The 17,932-nt window shown below is 43.4% G+C and overlaps 1 protein-coding gene across 2 annotated transcripts in view; it reads right to left on the bottom strand.

Annotated features, from left to right (window-relative positions):
- LOC106563178 (protein mono-ADP-ribosyltransferase PARP14) overlaps positions 1–17,475 on the bottom strand; it is a 34,982-nt gene extending 17,507 nt beyond the window's left edge. Inside the window, exons 1-2 of one of the 2 annotated variants that reach the window (XR_006757675.2) lie at positions 17,128–17,475; positions 16,848–16,963 (exon numbers count right to left, since the gene is read on the bottom strand). Coding sequence is in view for 1 of the 2 variants with exons in the window: in XM_014128485.3 (XP_013983960.2) it covers positions 16,848–16,963; positions 17,128–17,311 (300 nt within the window). In the remaining variant the exon portion in view is untranslated. The remainder of the gene's footprint in view (positions 1–16,847; positions 16,964–17,127) is intronic. The other variant, XM_014128485.3, reaches the window with a different exon arrangement.
- Between the last annotated feature and the right edge of the window lie 457 nt (positions 17,476–17,932).

Raw genomic sequence — 17,932 nt, 5'->3', positions numbered from 1 at the left:
AAGTAGTCCAATCACAAATGTTCTCATTTTAAGCAAAACAAGACTGCATCTTCACAAAAATAACAAACGTTCTTGAGCCTGAAAAAAGTGCTTTGATTTTTGAACAAATAAGAAACCACAGATTTAATATTTATCTTTCCTACTCTCTCCCACTTCACTTCTCCATCTCTCTTCTTTAGTGAGAGAAACGGGCTTTTGCTTGCCCTGCCAGTAATTTGAACCTAGGCTAGAATGGATTCAGTGTCATTCTAATGCACTTATTCAGGTGCTCATTGGTGAGTCTAGAACGGTACTTTTTTTTAATGATGTTCATAGTGGAGAAAGAAGACTCAACTCTATGTGGAGCCAAACATGGTCAAGGTGTGTAGTGCTATTTTGGTTAGACCAGGGAACACAGTCTCAGACACAGCCTGCAGCCAGAAAGTGTCATGATCATTTAGTTGAAAGTGCTCTCTTAGTGCAACATTTGCTTGCAGATCAATCAGTTCCATCTGTAGAGATCCAGCATGTGCCCACTTGAAGGTCTGTGTCACCTCCTTTCAAAATCCCCTGACATCTGTGATGAGGAATGGATTCTCAATTAGAAGAAGGAGCTGCTGTCCAAGGCTGAAGCTGTCAAAAAGATTTCTGAAGTTTCCAGTCAGCTTATCTATGAAGTCAGCATGAGGAGAAAAATCTCTCTCACCCAGAATCTGTTCCTGCACTTTTGGGAAGTGTGCACAGTCTCCTTGAAGATCTTCCTTGAACACTTTCAGTTTCCTCTGGAAGGAGCAGACAGATGTCATCAAATCACAAACTGAATTGTTCTTGCCATGTAGTTTCATGTTGAGCTCATTAAGGTGTGATGTCTACCAAAAAAGCAACAACATCCATTTTGCTTGCATCTTACAAAAAAAAGTTAAAACTGTGTTGCCTTCTGACTCTTGAGCTGTACTAGAAAAGCTGTTATTTCCTTTCGAATGGACCAAAAGCGTTCCAACACCCTGTCTTTACTGACCCATCTTACGTTGTTGTGCAGCAGTAGGTTATTTGCATTTGCCTCAACTTCTTTCAGGAATTCTCTCAGCAGGCAATGTTGATGATATGAGGATGCCCTGAGGAAGTTGATGAGTTTCATCATTGTATTCATCACTTCAGCATACTCTTCTGACAGATTGGCGCACAGGACGAATGAATGACGCGGTGGTAAGTTGTGAGATCAAGGTTGTCCTCTTTCAGCCGTGCCACAGCTCCTCTCTCTCTTCCCTTCATGGCAGGGGCCCCGTCTGAGGTGATAGAGACCACTTGTTTTAGATCTATCCCCCTCTTTCTCAGTGTCTCCTTTATGACCGTGTACATGTCCTTTCCTCTTGTATGTGTCTCGAGTGGTGTTACACCTAACATGTCTTCACAGAATTCCTTCTTCTCTGTGTGGTAAAATCTAACATACACCAGAAGCTGGGTGTATCACATCAGTAGATTCATCAACAGCTAATGTTATGCGTGGTGCACTCCGAATAGCTTCATCAAGCTGTGTTAATACTAGAGGTCGACCGATTATGATTTTTCGACGCCGGTACCGATTATTGGAGGACTAAAAAGCCGATACCGATTAATCAGACAATTTTTATTTATTTATTTGTAATAATGCCAATTACAACAATACTGAATAAACACTTATTTTAACTTAATATAATACTTAAATAATGAAACATGTTCAATTTGGTTTAAATAATGCAAAAACAAAGTGTTGGAGAAGAAAGTAAAATTGCAATATGTGCCATGTAAAAAAGCTAACGTTTAAGTTCCTTGCTCAGAACATGAGAACATATGAAAGCTGGTGGTCCCTTTTAACATGAGTCTTCAATATTCTCAGGTAAGAAGTTTTAGGTTGTAGTTATTATAGGAATTATAGGACTATTTCGCTCTATACAATTTGTATTTCATATACCTTTGACTATTGGATGTTCTGATAGGCTTTAGTATTGCCAGTGCAACAGTATAGCTTCCATCCCTCTCCTCGCTCCTACCTGGGCTCAAATCAGGAACACATTGACTACAGCCACCCTCGAAGCAGCGTTACCCATGCAGAGCAAGGGGAACAACTACTCCAAGTCTCAGAGCGAGTGACGTTTGAAACGCTATTAGCGCGTACCCCGCTAACTAGCTAGCCATTTCACATCGGTTACACCAGCCTAATCTTGGGAGATGATAGGCTTGAAGTCATAAACAGCGCAATGCTTGAAGAATTGCGAAGGGCTGCTGGCAAAACGCACGAAAGTGCTGTTTGAATGAATGCTTACGAGCCTGCTGGTGCCAACCATCGCTCAGTCAGACAGCTCTATCAAATATCAAATCATAGACTTAATTATAACATAATAACACACAGAAATACGAGCTTTAGGTCATTAATATGGTTGAATCCAGAAACTATCATCTCGAAAACAAAAAGTTTTTTTTTTCAGTGAAATACGGAACCGTTCCGTATTTTATCTAAGTCTAAATATTCCTGTTACATTGCACAACCTTCAATGTTATGTCATTATTACGTAAAATTCTGGCAAATTAGTTCGCAACGAGCCAGGCGGCCCAAACTGTTGCATATTCCCTAACTCTGCGTGCAATGAACGCAAGAGAACTGACACAATTTCACCTGGTTAATATTGCCTGCTATCTAGAAAAAAGAAACGCACACCTATAAAGGCGAGGTGCTGGCTAGCGTAGTAGAAAACTAGAAATAAGGGAAAGCCGCACACTCTAAGAGCTCAGATGCAAAAAATGTATAACCTAATAACCAACGTTTCGACAGCAAAGCAGATACCCTGATGAAGACAGCTTTGCTGTCGAAACGTTGGTTATTAGGTTATTACATTTTTGCATCTGAGCTCTTAGAGTGTGCGGCTTTCCCTTATTTTCTAATATTGCCTGCTAACCTGGATTTCTTTTAGCAAAATATGCAGGTTTAAAAATATATACCTCTGGGTATTGCTTTTAAGAAAGGCATTGATGTTTATGGTTAGGTACAGTCGTGCAACGATTGTGCTTTTTTCGCAAATGCGCTTTTGTTAAGTCATCCCCGTGTTTGGCGAAGTTGGCTGTCTTTGTTAGGAAGAAATAGTATTCACACAGTTCGCAACGAGCCAGGTGGCCCAAACTGCTGCATATACCCTGACTCTGTTGCAGAGGTGACACATTTTCCCAAGTTAAAAGAAATTCATGTTAGCAAGCAATATTAATTTAACTAAATATGCAGGTTTAAAAATATATACTTGTGTATTGATTATAAGAAATACATCGATGTTTATGGTTAGGTACACGTTGGAGCAACGACAGTCCTTTTTCACGAATGCGCACCGCATCAATTATATGCAACGCAGGACAGGCTAGATAAACTAGTAATATCATCAACCATGTGTAATTAACTAGTGATTATGATTGTTTTTTATAAGATAAGTTTAATGCTAGCTAGCAACTAACCTTCGCTTCTTACTGCATTCGCGTAACAGGCAGGCTCCTCATGGAGTGCAATGTAAAGCAGGTGGTTATAGCATTGGACTAGTTAACCGTAAGGTTGCAAGATTGAATCCCCAAGCTGACAGGGTAAAAATCTGTCGTTCTGCCCCTGAACAAGGCAGTTAACCCACCATTCCTAGGCCGTCATTGAAAATAAGAATGTGTTCTTAACTGAATTGCCTAGTTAAAAAATATTATACTTTGTTTTTTAATCGGCAAATCGGTGGCCAAAAATACCGATTGTTATGAAAACTTGAAATCGGCCCAAATTAATCGGCTATTCCGATTAATCGGTCGACCTCTAGTTAATACCTCCTGTCAGTATTTCACTCTTTCTTGCCGTTGTTGTACGTGACATTGGGATTTGCTTTATCTTTTCACACAGCTCGTCTTTTTGTTTACCATCAAGTAAAGTTTCAGCGACAGCATTCATACACTCCATCACCACTCCCCTGTCAGTAAATGGCTTTTGGTGTTGATCCAAAATCCAAGCTATTTTTAGTGAACATTCGTTTGCACGTTGTTGGGCAGTGAATGCATGGGAGAAGACTCTGGTGGATCTATCCAGAGTGAGCGATGTGAGCCATGACCAGCCTTTCAAAGCACTTCATGGCTACAGACGTGAGTGCTACGGGGCGGTAGTTATTTAGGCAGATTACGTTGGCGTTCTTGGGTCCAGAGACTATGGTAGTCTGCTTGAAACATGTAGGTATTACAGACTCGGTCAAGGAGAGGTCGAAGATTTCAGTGAAGACACTTGCCAGTTGGTCAGCGCATGCTTTGAGTGTACGTCCTGGTAATCCGTCTCACCCTGTGGCCTTGTGAATGTTGTCCTATTTAACATTGGCTATGAAGAGCGTGATCACACAGTCATCCGGAACAGCTAGTGCTCTCATGCATGGTTCAGTGTTGCTTGCCTTGAAGCGAGCATAGAAGGCATTTAGCTCACCTGGTAGGCTTGCGTCACTGGGCAGCTCGCAGCTGGGTTTCCCTTTGTAATCTGAAATAGTTTGCAAGCCCTGCTACATCCGACGAGCATCAGAGCCGGTGTAGTAGGATTCAGTCTTAGTCCTGTATTGACACTTTGCCTGTTTGATGGTTTGTTGGAGGGCATAGCGGGAATTGTTATAAGCGTCCAGATTAGTGTCCCTGTTCTAGCCTTCAGTTCAGTCCGGATGTTGCCTGTAATTCATGGCTTCTGGTTGGGATCTGTACGTATGGTCACTGTGGGGACGACGTCGTCAATGCACTTTTTGATTAAGTCGGTGACTGATGTAGTGTACTCCTCAATGCCATCGGATGAATCCCGGAACATTTTCCAGTCTGTGCTAGCAAAACAATCCTGTAGCTTAGCATCTGCGTCATCTGACCACTTCCGTATTGAGCGAGTCACTGGTACTTCCTGCTTGAGTTTTTGCTTGTAAGTAAGAATCAGGACGATATAAATATGGTCAGATTTGCCAAATGGAGGGCGAGGGAGAGCTTTGTGTGGAGTAAAGTTGGTCTAGAGTTTTTTTTCCTCTGGTTGCACATGTCACATGCTGGTAGAAATCAGGTAAAACAGATTGCATTAACGTCCCCGGCCACTAGGAGCTTCTGGGTGTGCATTTTCCCGGTTGCTCATGGCTCCATACAGCTCATTGAGTGTTGTCCCAGTGCCTGCATCGGTTTGTAGTGGTAAATAGACTACTCCAAAAAATATACTCGCTGGTGATGGCTGTAAAAAACTATATTTGGAAGTCTATGAAATATTTTAGTAGCCTACAGCAAACAGATTAAAGTCTACTCTTTCAGCAGAAGCCATTTGCTTTGCAACCTGTGTTTTACCGTTATTGTATTTGAAACATGGCGAAAGGCCTGTTTAGACTTCATCCTGTTATTTCACTGACAGATTTCCCGCGCGTTCCCGACTGTAGGCTATGCCTTGTTATTGGCCTACACTCCACAGCTGGGCTATTTTTAAATAAATAAACTATTGATCCTCTGTGGCTAACCTTCTCATGGTGTAGTAGGCTATTCTGAATTATTTCATTTATTTCTGAGCAGACAGCAGTAATTATATGACTTTGGCAAATTTATTTCAATTGATCAGGGGTGCTGCAGCTCCTCCAGAACCCTTTGCGATGCTATGATTCCATAAGGAAATAAAAAATGAAGTGCAACACTGGAGGAGATGAGAGTTGCAGGCTCATGTCTATCAGAGCAGAGAGATGGAGAGAGATCATAGAAAGTGTATCTCATTCTAGTTCTGTGATAGATACATGGGCACCTTTCACACAACCACGGTCACGCGTTGGTCTCAAACAATAACACTATGTTTACATGTTTACATGCACAGTAGTAATTCGATATTAAACTGATTATGGCAGTAGGCAGATTGTAATAGTTATGTAAACACCTTACTCTGCTTATCTTAAACGGCGTAGCTTATTTTAAACGGCGTAGCTTATCTTAACCGGCATAAGGTCAAAATCTAAGTAAGCACGTGTCGATTAAAACACCTTTTTTCATTGCAATCTTTTGAATTATTAGGAGATGTAAACACCTTAATCTGCATTCCAGCGGTATATTTGATTAATGGATGTGCTAGCAGCACAGGAGCGAGCCTACTGTAACTCTATAGCGCAAATTAAGTGAGTTCAGAACAACTGAATATATGCGTCTTAAAAGTAGTTTTCACATACAAACTTTATATGTTTGAACTCAGAATCATATATGTTTGCCAAAATTAACATGGTCAATGTGGTAGAACGTTTATTTTGATTGGCGATTTTCTACATTTATCAGAGTGCCATCAAGTCACCTGATTTCAGATGTAAACAGGATAATTAGGGTAATTGTTTTTCTTGCAAAACATGTAAACGTTTTATTCAAACTGTTATATTAATCTGATTATCTATAATAATCGCATTATTGTGTGCATGTAACCGTTGAGCAAACCATAAACTCAGGCCGGCCCAACCCGAAACAACTCTTGCAATGCGAGCGGTGTGGTCAGCATGTGTGTGCAAGCGTTGCAAAATAAATGTACACATACATGTTATTCAATCATTGCACCCACACTGCTTGCACATCAACGAGCGTCTGTGTAGCCAGGCGCTGAACTAAAACTTGGTTCTATTTGTGAAGCTTGACACATGGCAAGTCCTGCCTCTCCCATCTCCTCCTTGGTTTTGAGGAGCATATACCCACATTCCATCTCCTCATTGGCTTTTAGGAGCATATACCCACGTGGGTGATTGAGAGATGAACTGAGGTCCACACTTCAGTCCAGTTGGTAGTGGTAATGCACCTAAAAGTTGGTTGCCTACCGCCATATGAGGTCAGAAAAAGAAGAAGCCTGAAGGAGGAGATATTACTAAAAACAAACTCGGTTTACACTTTTATCTGCGGATGAATTGTCGGACTAGAGGACCTTGTGCATTTCAGGTAAAATAATAACCCAATGTTTATATCCAAGGACAAATGAGCTAGCAACAGGAAGCTTGCTAGCTAAATTGCCATAAATGTTTACTGCTTATCGACATGACCCCAAATTAATATAGTTACCAACAATGACGAGACAGCCTACAGGGAGGTGGTGAAGGCCTTGGGAGAGTGGTGCCAGGAAAATAAACTCTCACTCAACGTCAACAAAACAAAGGAGCTGATTGTGGACTTCAGAAAACAGCAGAGGGAGCATGCCTCTATCTACATTGATGCGTTGTATTGTATAACATAATGTCCTAGGAGTGTCATCTGATGAAGATTGTCAAAGGTTAGTGCATAATTTTAGCTGGTTTTCTGCTTTTGGTGACGCCTGTCTTTGAATTGACAAAACATTACACACAGCTATTTTCAATGTACTCTCCTAACATAACCTAACTTTTGCTTTCGCCGTAAAGCCTCTTTGAAATCGGACAATGTGGTTGGATTTAGGAGATGTTTATCTTTCAAATGGTGAAAAATAGTTGATTGTTTGAGAAATTGAAATTATTAGATTCTTGCAGTTTTGAATTTCCCGCCATGGTATCTTGTCAATAAATCACGTTAGCGGGATCAGAGCGGGAAGGGGTCCTCTAGAGGTTAAGGCCATCAGACTGTTAAATAGCCATTACTAGCCGGCTTCGGTTACGCAACCATGCACCTTGAAGGCTGCTGCCCTATATACAAAAACTTGGAATCACTGGCCACTTTAATGCAACACTAGTCACTTTAATAATGTTTAAATGAATGTTTCGCCCTAAAAGCTCATCAATAAGCTAAGGACCCTGGAACTAAACACCTCCCTCAGCAACTGGATCCTGGACTTCCTGACGGGCCGCCCCCCAGGTGGTAAGGGTAGGTAACGACACATCTGCCACGCTGATCCTCAACACAGGGGCCCTTCAGGGGTGCGTGCTCAGTCCCCTCCTGTACTCCCTGTTCACTCATGACTGCACGGCCAGGCACAACTTCAACACCATTAAATTTGCCGATGACACAACAGTGGTAGGTCTGATCACTGACAACGACGAGACAGCCTATAGGGAGGAGGTCAGAGACCTGGCCATGTGGTACCAGGACAAAAACCTCTCCCTCAACGTGATCAAGACAAAGGAGATGATTATGGACTACAGGAAAAAGAGGACCGAGCACACCCCCATTCTCATTGCTGCAGTGGAGCAGGTTGAGCGCTTCAAGTTCCTTGGTGTCCACATCACCAACAAACTAACATGGTCCAAGCACACCAAGACAGTCGTGAAGAGGGCACGACAAAACCTATTCCCCGTCAGGAGACTGAAAAGATTTGGCATGGGTCCTCAGATCCTCAAAAGGTTCTACAGCTGCACCATCGAGAGCATCCTGACTGGTTGCATCACCGCCTGGTATGGCAACTGCTCGGCCTCCGACCGCAAGGCACTACAGATGGTAGTGCGAACGGCCCAGTACATCACTGGGGCCAAGCTTCCTGCCACCCAGGACCTCTATACCAGGCAGTGTCAGAGGAAGGCCCTAAAAATGGTCAGAATCCAGCCACCCTAGTCATAGACTGTTTTCTCTGCTATCGCACGGCAAGCGGTACTGGAGCGCCAAGTCTAGGTCCAAGAGGCTTCTAAACATCTACCTCCAATAGTTAGTATATTACATTTACGCAAATCATGAATGCTTTTAAAAATATATTTATTACTTTCCAAATAAACTTTATATTTCCATGGAAATACATGGGTAGCCATGAGAAAGACCCCCCCCCCCCCCCAATAGCGATCAAGGATCGCTATGGGGCGCAATCGGGCGATGCAGGCTTGTACACAATCGCTCAACCTTAACACACACACACACACACACACACACACACACACACACACACACACACTGTGTGTGTGGTTACAGTATGCTAACATATGTCAATGGCTTTAGGAACAGCAGTAACATCAGGCAGGGTTTAGGCTACCAACTGCCTAGCCAGTTGTAGCTCAATCTTGGGTGCAATGATCACGTTCCCGTACTGACTGACTGTGTGGAGGCTCATTGATTTAACGTTACATTAGCCAACATGCTACACTGGCAAAGTTATGAATGATATAGCTGTTGGCTATATTAGCCATGACTTATCGTTCTTTGTGCAGCTTCAAATGTCGAACAAAGTTGGAAGTTGTTGCGCCTCAGTCTGTAATTTTCTTCCCGCATGTTTTGCAAGTTGCAATCCGTTTTTGTTGATACAGCGTAGTCTTTATATCCGAAAATAATAGTTTGGGGTATCATCTTTCCAAGGGCTCCATCTGAATTTACTCGCCGACGTTCCTGGGCTTGGGGAGGGTATCAAGTCAGTTTGAGTCAATAGGCTCAAGTCCAAGTTAAGTCACGAGTCATTGGTGTCAAAGTCGAGTTGCAAGTCATCATATTTGTGACTGGAGTCTGTCAGTATATACTGTATTTTATTCTACTGTATTTTAGTCAATGCCACTCCGACATTGCTCAAACTAATATTGATATATTTCTTAATTCCATTCTTTTACTTTTAGATTGACGTGTATTGCTGTGAATCATTTTCAGATACTACTACACTGTTGGAGCATTTCACTACACAGGGAAAATATATTATTTTTTGATTTGCTTTGATTTGGTTCAGAGTTCGTTTTGATATTTCAACCTACGTGTCCTGATCGCGTCTGGTGTGGGTGGACAAAATCAACATGTGCGCGATGGTGGACGAACGGTCTGGTTAGCATGTTACATGCTGACGACACCGCTCGAGTAGCGTGTGCGAGCTTTGCAAAATAAATGTACACATACATGTTATTCAAATGTCGAACAAAGTTGGAAGTTGTTGCGCCTCAGTCTGTAATTTTCTTCCCGCATGTTTTGCAAGTTGCAATCCGTTTTTGTTGATACAGCGTAGTCTTTATATCCGAAAATAATAGTTTGGGGTATCATCTTTCCAAGGGCTCCATCTGGTATCATCTTTTCCAGTGTCTCCTGATCCCTCCTGTCTCAGCCTCCAGTATTTATGCTGCAGTAGTTTATGTGTCGGGGGGCTAGGGTCAGTCTGTTACATCTGGAGTATTTCTCTTGTCTTATCCGGTGTCCTGTGTGAATTTAACCTGTTATGGCTAGGGGGCAGTATTTTCACGGCTGGATAAAAAACATACCCGATTTAATCTGGTTACCACTCCTACCCAGTAACTTGAATATGCATATACTTATTACATATGGATAGAAAACACTCCAAAGTTTCTAAAACTGTTTGAATGGTGTCTGTGAGTATAACAGAACTCATTTGGCAGGCAAAAACCTGACAAGGTTTCAGGCAGGAAGTGGCCTGTCTGACAAGGTGTCATTCTTCTTGTCTCTGTTTATTGAAGAGTGAGGATCTTAGCTGTCCCGTGACACTTCCTACGGCTGCCATAGGGTCTCAGAAGGCGGCAAAAAGCTGAATCGTGGCTTTGCAGGCTCTGGCTGAAAAAAAGTAGCGCGTTTGGGTAGTGGCTGGTTACAGTACTGTGAGACTCAGGCTCGTGCCCGCGTCGACCAAAAGCTTTGTTTACTTTCCTCAGTTTAGCTAAAAGGAGATTCCCGGTCGGAATATTATCGCTTTTTTACGAGAAAAATGGCATAAAAATGGATTTTAAACAGCGGTTGACATGCTTCGAAGTACGGTAATGGAATATTTAGATTTTTTTTGTCACGAATTGCGCCATGCGCACGACCCTGATTTACCATTTCAGATAGTGTCTGGGACGCACGAACAAAACGCCGCTATTCGGATATAACGATGGATTATTTTGGACCAAACCAACATTTGTTATTGAAGTAGCAGTCCTGGGAGTGCATTCTGACGAAGACAACAAAAGGTAATGAAAGTTTTATAATAGTAAAGCTGATATTGGTGAGTGCTAAACTTGCCGGGTGTCTAAATAGCTAGCCCGTGATGCCTGGGCTATGTACTTAGAATATTGCAAAATGTGCTTTCACCAAAAAGCTATTTTAAAATCGGACATATCGAGTGCATAGAGGAGGTCTGTATCTATAATTCTTAAAATAATTGTTATGCTTTTTGTGAACGTTTATCGTGAGTAATTTAGTAAAATGTTAGCGAATTCCCCGGAAGTTTGCGGGGGTATGCTAGTTCTGAACGTCACATGCTAATGTAAAAAGCTGGTTTTTGATATAAATATGAACTTGATTGAACAAAACATGCATGTATTGTATAACATAATGTCCTAGAGTTGTCATCTGATGAAGATCATCAAAGGTTAGTGTTGCATTTAGCTGTCTTCTGGGTTTTTGTGACATTATATGCTAGCTTGAAAAATGGGTGTCTGATTATTTCTGGCTTGGTACTCTGCTGACATAATCTAATGTTTTGCTTTCGTTGTAAAGCCTTTTTGAAATCGGACAGTGTGGTTAGATAAAGGAGAGTCTTATCTTTAAAATGCTGTGAAATAGTCATATGTTTGAAAAATTGACGTTTTTGTATTTTAGAGGAGTTTGTATTTCGCGCCACGCCCATCATTGGATATTGGAGCAGGTGTTCCACTAGCGGAACGTCTAGATGTAAGAGGTTAAATATGCTCTCTCTAATTCTCTCTCTCTTTCTTTCTCTCGGAGGACCTGAGCCCTAGGACCATGCCTCAGGACTACCTGGCATGATGACTCCTTGCTGTCCCCAGTCCACCTGGCCGTGCTGCTGCTCCAGTTTCAACTGTTCTGCCTGCGGCTATGGAACCCTGACCTGTTCACCGGACGTGCTTGTTGCACCCTCGACAACTACTATGATTATTATTATTAGACCAAGCTGGTCATTTATGAACATTTTAACATCTTGACCATGTTCTGTTATAATATCCACCCGGCACAGCCAGAAGAGGACTGGCCACCCCTCATAGCCTGGTTCCTCTCTAGGTTTCTTCCTAGATTTTTGGCCTTTCTAGGGAGTTTTTCCTAGGGAGTTTTTCCTAGCCACCGTGCTTCTTTCACATGCATTGCTTGCTGTTTGGGGTTTTAGGCTGGGTTTCTGTACAGCACTTTGAGATATCAGCTGATGTACGAAGGGCTATATAAATAGATTTGATTTGATTTTGATTTGATGATTTATTCAATCATTGCACCCACACTACTCACAAGCGGCTGTGTAGTCAGGCGCTAAAATATAACTTGGTTCTATTTGTGACTCTTGATGTGCTGGAAGTCCCGCCTCTCCCATCTCCTTATTGATTTTTAGGAGCATATTCCCACGTGGGTGATTGAAAGATGAACTGTGGTCCAGATTCCAGTCCAGTTGGTGGTGGTAATGCACTTTATCCTCTACGGGATCGCTATCCTTAAACCTTTATTTTCAAATGTAGGAACTGGTTCTACAGTTTGACCCCACTAGTGTCTCTGGCTCCTCATCCCCCGCACAGCCATCTAGATGTGGGAAGCTTAGTGTATTTTCTGTAGGGAAGCTAATGATCCATGTATGACATTCCTGGGATGTATGACATTCCTGGGAGTGTGTAAACTTTTTTATTACGATAGCATTTTTGCATGTTCTCTATAGTCATGTACTTGAAAATGAATAAATGTACCAATTCGGCACATTTGGGCAAACTACTGGCAGACTTTATACAAAATGTTTTGAAGTAATGTAATTCTTCACTGGATCAGTCTGAAACTTTGCACACACACTGCTGCCATCTTGTGGACAACATCTATGTTACACCTAAAATTCTATCTGAATGTATGACCTTTCTCTTGCATTTCAAAGATGATGGGGAAAGTATTTTTAAAACGCATGTTTTTTGTTTGTATTATCTTTTACCAGGTCCAATGTGTTATATTCTCCTACATTAAAGTAAAATAACAACCCAATGTTTAAATCCCAGGACAAAAAAGCTAAATTGCCATAAATGTTTAATGCTTTTCGACCTGTCCCCAAATTGACATTGTTGGTTCAGAGTTCGTTTTGATATTTCAACCTGCATGTCCTAATCGTGTCTGGTGTGGGTGGACAAAATCAACATGCGGACGGGCAGTCAGACTGGTCAGCATGTTAGAATATCAGGCCCGGGCTGAAAATCATTTTTTTTACATTATGTTTTTTTATGAAGGGGGAAGGGGGGGCAGATGAATTAACGAAGAGACAACTCAAATTAATATATATGCTCACATCCTTTTTTAATTAAATTTTAATTTGATATTTTTTACTTTTTTTCACATTTTATAACAGTCCATTTATATTTTCCAACGGGGCTATACATTTGGGTGAGGTTTTTTTCTCGCCTAAGTAGCCTCGTTTCACTGCCAAAAATAAAATTAAACCATCTAGTGTTCAGCGAAATAACAACACAATGTCAAATACAGGTAGCCTAGTCAAATAATTAACATTCAATCACATTAACCGTTACTCTCTCACGGGAATTCCACTCACGGTCCGTATGGAGCCAAACGTAGCTGCTGCTCACGTTGGTATCTGTACTGATGGCGCAAAAGCCATGACAGGGAGACATAGTGGAGTGGTAACGCGCATGCAAGCAGTTGCTCCCGACGCCACTTGGGACGCCACTTGGGTACGCTGCAGCATCCACCGAGAAGGGAATGCTTGACAGCTTGAAACGTTTTGGACACTACAGTGAAAATGGTTAACTTTGTTAAAGCAAGGCCCCTGAACTCTCGTCTATTTTCTGCATTACACAATGATATGGGCAACGACCATGTAACGCTTTTACAACATACAGAAGTGCGCTGGTTATCAAGAGGCAAAGTATTGACAAGTTTTTTTTAATTGAGAGACGAGCTTAAAATGTTCTTTACTGACCAGAATTTTCACTTGTCTGACCGCTTGCTTGATGATGAATTTCTCACACGACTGGCCTATCTGGGTGGCTCGACGACTCACTGCGAGCTCACAGAACAGGGCTCCGGGCAGCCGAGCGGAAATGGAGGAAAACTCGCCTCCCTGCGGACCTGGCATCCTTTCACTCCCTCCTCTCTACATTTTCCTCTTCTGTCTCTGCTGCTAAAGCCACTTTCTACCACTCTAAACTCCAAGCATCTGCCTCTAACCCTAGGAAGCTCTTTGCTACCTTCTCCTCCCTCCTGAATCCTCCTCCCCCTCCCCCCCCCCTGCTCCCTCTCTGCGGATGACTTCGTCAACCATTTTGAAAAGAAGGTTGACGACATCCGATCCTCGTTTGCTAAGTCAAACGACACTGCTGGTCCTGCTCACACTGCCCTACCCTGTGCTTTGACCTCTTTCTCCCCTCTCTCTCCAGATGAAATCTCGCGTCTTGTGACGGCCGGCCGCCCAACAACCTGCCCACTTGACCCTATCCCCTCCTCTCTTCTCCAGACCATTTCCGGAGACCTTCTCCCCTACCTCACCTCGCTCATCAACTCATCCTTGACCGCTGGCTACGTCCCTTCCGTCTTCAAGAGAGCGAGAGTTGCACCCCTTCTGAAAAAACCTACACTCGATCCCTCCGATGTCAACAACTACAGACCAGTATCCCTTCTTTCCTTTCTCTCCAAAACTCTTGAACGCGCCGTCCTTGGCCAGCTCTCTTGCTATCTCTCTCAGAATGACCTTCTTGATCCTAATCAGTCAGGTTTCAAGACTGGGCATTCAACTGAGACTGCTCTTCTCTGTGTCACGGAGGCTCTCCGCACTGCTAAAGCTAACTCTCTCTCCTCTGCTCTCATCCTTCTAGACCTATCTGCTGCCTTTGATACCGTGAACCATCAGATCCTCCTCTCCACCCTCTCCGAGCTGGGCATCTCGTTGCGCCGCCCACGCTTGGATTGCGTCCTACCTGACAGGTCGCTCCTACCAGGTGGCGTGGCGAGAATCTGTCTCCGCACCACGTGCTCTCACCACTGGTGTCCCCCAGGGCTCTGTTCTTGGCCCACTCCTATGCTCGCTATACACCAAGTCACTTGGCTCTGTCATATCCTCACATGGTCTCTCATATCATTGCTATGCAGATGACACACAATTAATCTTCTCCTTTCCCCCTTCTGACAACCAGGTGGCGAATCGCATCTCTGCATGTCTGGCAGACATATCAGTGTGGATGACGGATCACCACCTCAAGCTGAACCTCGGCAAGACGGAGCTGCTCTTCCTCCCGGGGAAGGACTGCCCGTTCCATGATCTCGCCATCACGGTTGACAACTCCCTTGTGTCCTCCTCCCAGAGTGCTAAGAGCCTTGGCGTGACCCTGGACAACACCCTGTCGTTCTCCACCAACATCAAGGCGGTGACCCGATCCTGTAGGTTCATGCTCTACAACATTCGCAGAGTACGACCCTGCCTCACACAGGAAGCGGCGCAGGTCCTAATCCAGGCACTTGTCATCTCCCGTCTGGATTATTGCAACTCGCTGTTGGCTGGGCTCCCTGCCTGTGCCATTAAACCCCTACAACTCATCCAGAACGGCGCAGCCCGTCTGGTGTTCAACCTTCCCAAGTTCTCTCACGTCACCCCGCTCCTCCGCTCTCTCCACTGGCTTCCAGTCGAAGCTCGCATCCGCTACAAGACCATGGTGCTTGCCTACGGAGCTGTGAGGGGAACGGCACCTCCGTACCTTCAGGCTCTGATCAGGCCCTACACCCAAACAAGGGCACTCCGTTCATCCACCTCTGGCCTGCTCGCCTCCCTACCTCTGAGGAAGCACAGTTCCCGCTCAGCCCAGTCAAAACTGTTCGCTGCTCTGGCACCCCAATGGTGGAACAAGCTCCCTCACGACGCCAGGACAGCGGTGTCAATCACCACCTTCCGGAGACACCTGAAACCCCACCTCTTCAAGGAATACCTGGGATAGGATAAAGTAATCCTTCTAACCCCCCCCTTAAAAGATTTAGATGCACTATTGTAAAGTGGTTGTTCCACTGGATATTATAAGGTGAATGCACCAATTTGTAAGTCGCTCTGGATAAGAGCGTCTGCTAAATGACTTAAATGTAAATGTAAATGTTTGTTCTCACCTGAATGATCTGAATCTAGGATTACAGGGACTCTCCGCAACTATATTCAATGTGCGGGACAAAATTGAGGCTATGATTAAGAAGTTGGAGCTCTTCTCTGTCTGCATTAACAAGGACAACACACAGGTCTTCTCTGTCTGCATTAACAAGGACAACACACAGGTCCATCATTGTATGACTTTTTGTGTGCAAATGAACTCAAGCTTAATGTCAAATATGATATAGCGAAGCAACTGAGTGAGTTGGGTGAGTAATTACACAGGTACTTTCCTGAAATGGATGACACAAACAACTGAGAGCCTCATCGAAATTGCAATAAGCAGTTCTGTGAAAATTTAATTTAATCAGAAGCCACTGCCAGATTTCTGGATTGGGCTGCTCTCAGAGTATCCTGCCTTGGCAAATCGTGCTGTTATGACACTGATGCCCTTTGCAACCATGTACCTATGTGAGAGTTGATTCTCAGCCCTCACTAGCATGAATATTAAATACAGGCACAGGCTGTGTGGAAAATTCTTTTAGACTGAGACTCTCTCCAATACAACCCAACATTGCAGAGTTATGTGCATCTTTTCAAGCACACCCTTCTCATTAACCTATGGTGAGTTATTCACAATTTTCAATGAACAAATAAGGTTTTAAGATGGTTAAATAAAGAGCAAAATTATTGATTATTTTATTATTATTTGTGCCCTGGTCCTTTAAGAGCTCTTTGTCACTTCCCACGAGCCAGGTGGTGACAAAAACTCACACCTTATTCTTATGTTAAATAAATGTATCATATAGTGTGCGTGCAGTAGGCTTACAAAAAAACAACATTTGAGATTGCGCTGACCCTGGTGCTAGAGGGGATCCTCAGCTGGAGGTTGAATGTTTGAAGGGGTACGGGACTATAAAAGGTTTGGGAACCACTGACATGAACTACTCACCGACGGAGAGCAAGCCTCTTTCAGATTTTCCCCCGATGATGATGACAAGCGCAACTTCACAGTTTCATTGTCTACAGTTATTTCGTGGTTATCCCTCGATAGAACCCTTTCCCTGACTGTGGAGACAAATGCGACATCATGCACACGTCACTTTACTGGAAGTCACTTGTACATATTTACATTTTTATGGTTAACATTATTTCACTATTATGATATCCTACAGTAGGCGTGAAAATGACAACTATACGATACAAATCTTCATCCGTGGTGATCTGCTTACCATCCTCAGATTTGAAATAAACAGTTGCTCTAGTGGAACGTTGATCCTCGTAGAGCACCAAGCAGTCCCCTCCACTCGACTTCTTTTTACTTTGAAAATAAATCTGAAGCTTGTTCTGTATCCCTTTAGAGACAGACTTTGTCCAACTGACGTCTACAGTGATGGGATAAGGATATTCATCCATCGTTTCTCCCCTCTCATGCGAATACTGTTTGGGTATGAAACGCGTCGTCCTATTTCACTGCATCCACTGTTTCACTTTCGTTTCAGGCTCGGTTGAGGAGGAAATCGTGTGTACAATGGACCTACTGATCCTATAACCACGCCTTATATGAGGAAGGTACACATGTTCACCAGCAGATAACACTATGCCTCAGATAATAACTTTGCTAGAATTGTCTGAGAGCTGGAGCAATGAAGGAATCCTCTTTCTGTCTCTCTGCATAAATCATTCTCTTTCCATGGCTCTTCACACAGAAAAACAGATTGACAGTCGCTGGATCCAGGTTTGAGTCCTGGTCGGGGGTAGCCCCCAAATTTGCTACACTAGTTAACTGCTGCGCTGCACTCATTTTCCTGGCAGTAAACCCTCAGTAGTCTATTGAGTCACAGGTGTAGGACTACCCGATGACGTACAGAGGGAAATATGGCACAGTGGAGGGAGGGAAAGCATGGGCTAAGGTTGAGGTGGGGCATTTGCTGCTCAGGACACTGACAGGTACTGTATGCTGACAGACTGCATTCTCCTGGCGTTAACAGTATGTAGTCTATTGAGTCAACGGTGTAGGACTACCCGATGACGCAC

Source organism: Salmo salar, chromosome 11 (genome assembly GCF_965601325.2).
Source record: "Salmo salar chromosome 11, fSalSal1, whole genome shotgun sequence".
NCBI lineage: Eukaryota > Metazoa > Chordata > Actinopteri > Salmoniformes > Salmonidae > Salmo > Salmo salar.
This window is presented reverse-complemented; position numbering and strand designations above follow the sequence as displayed.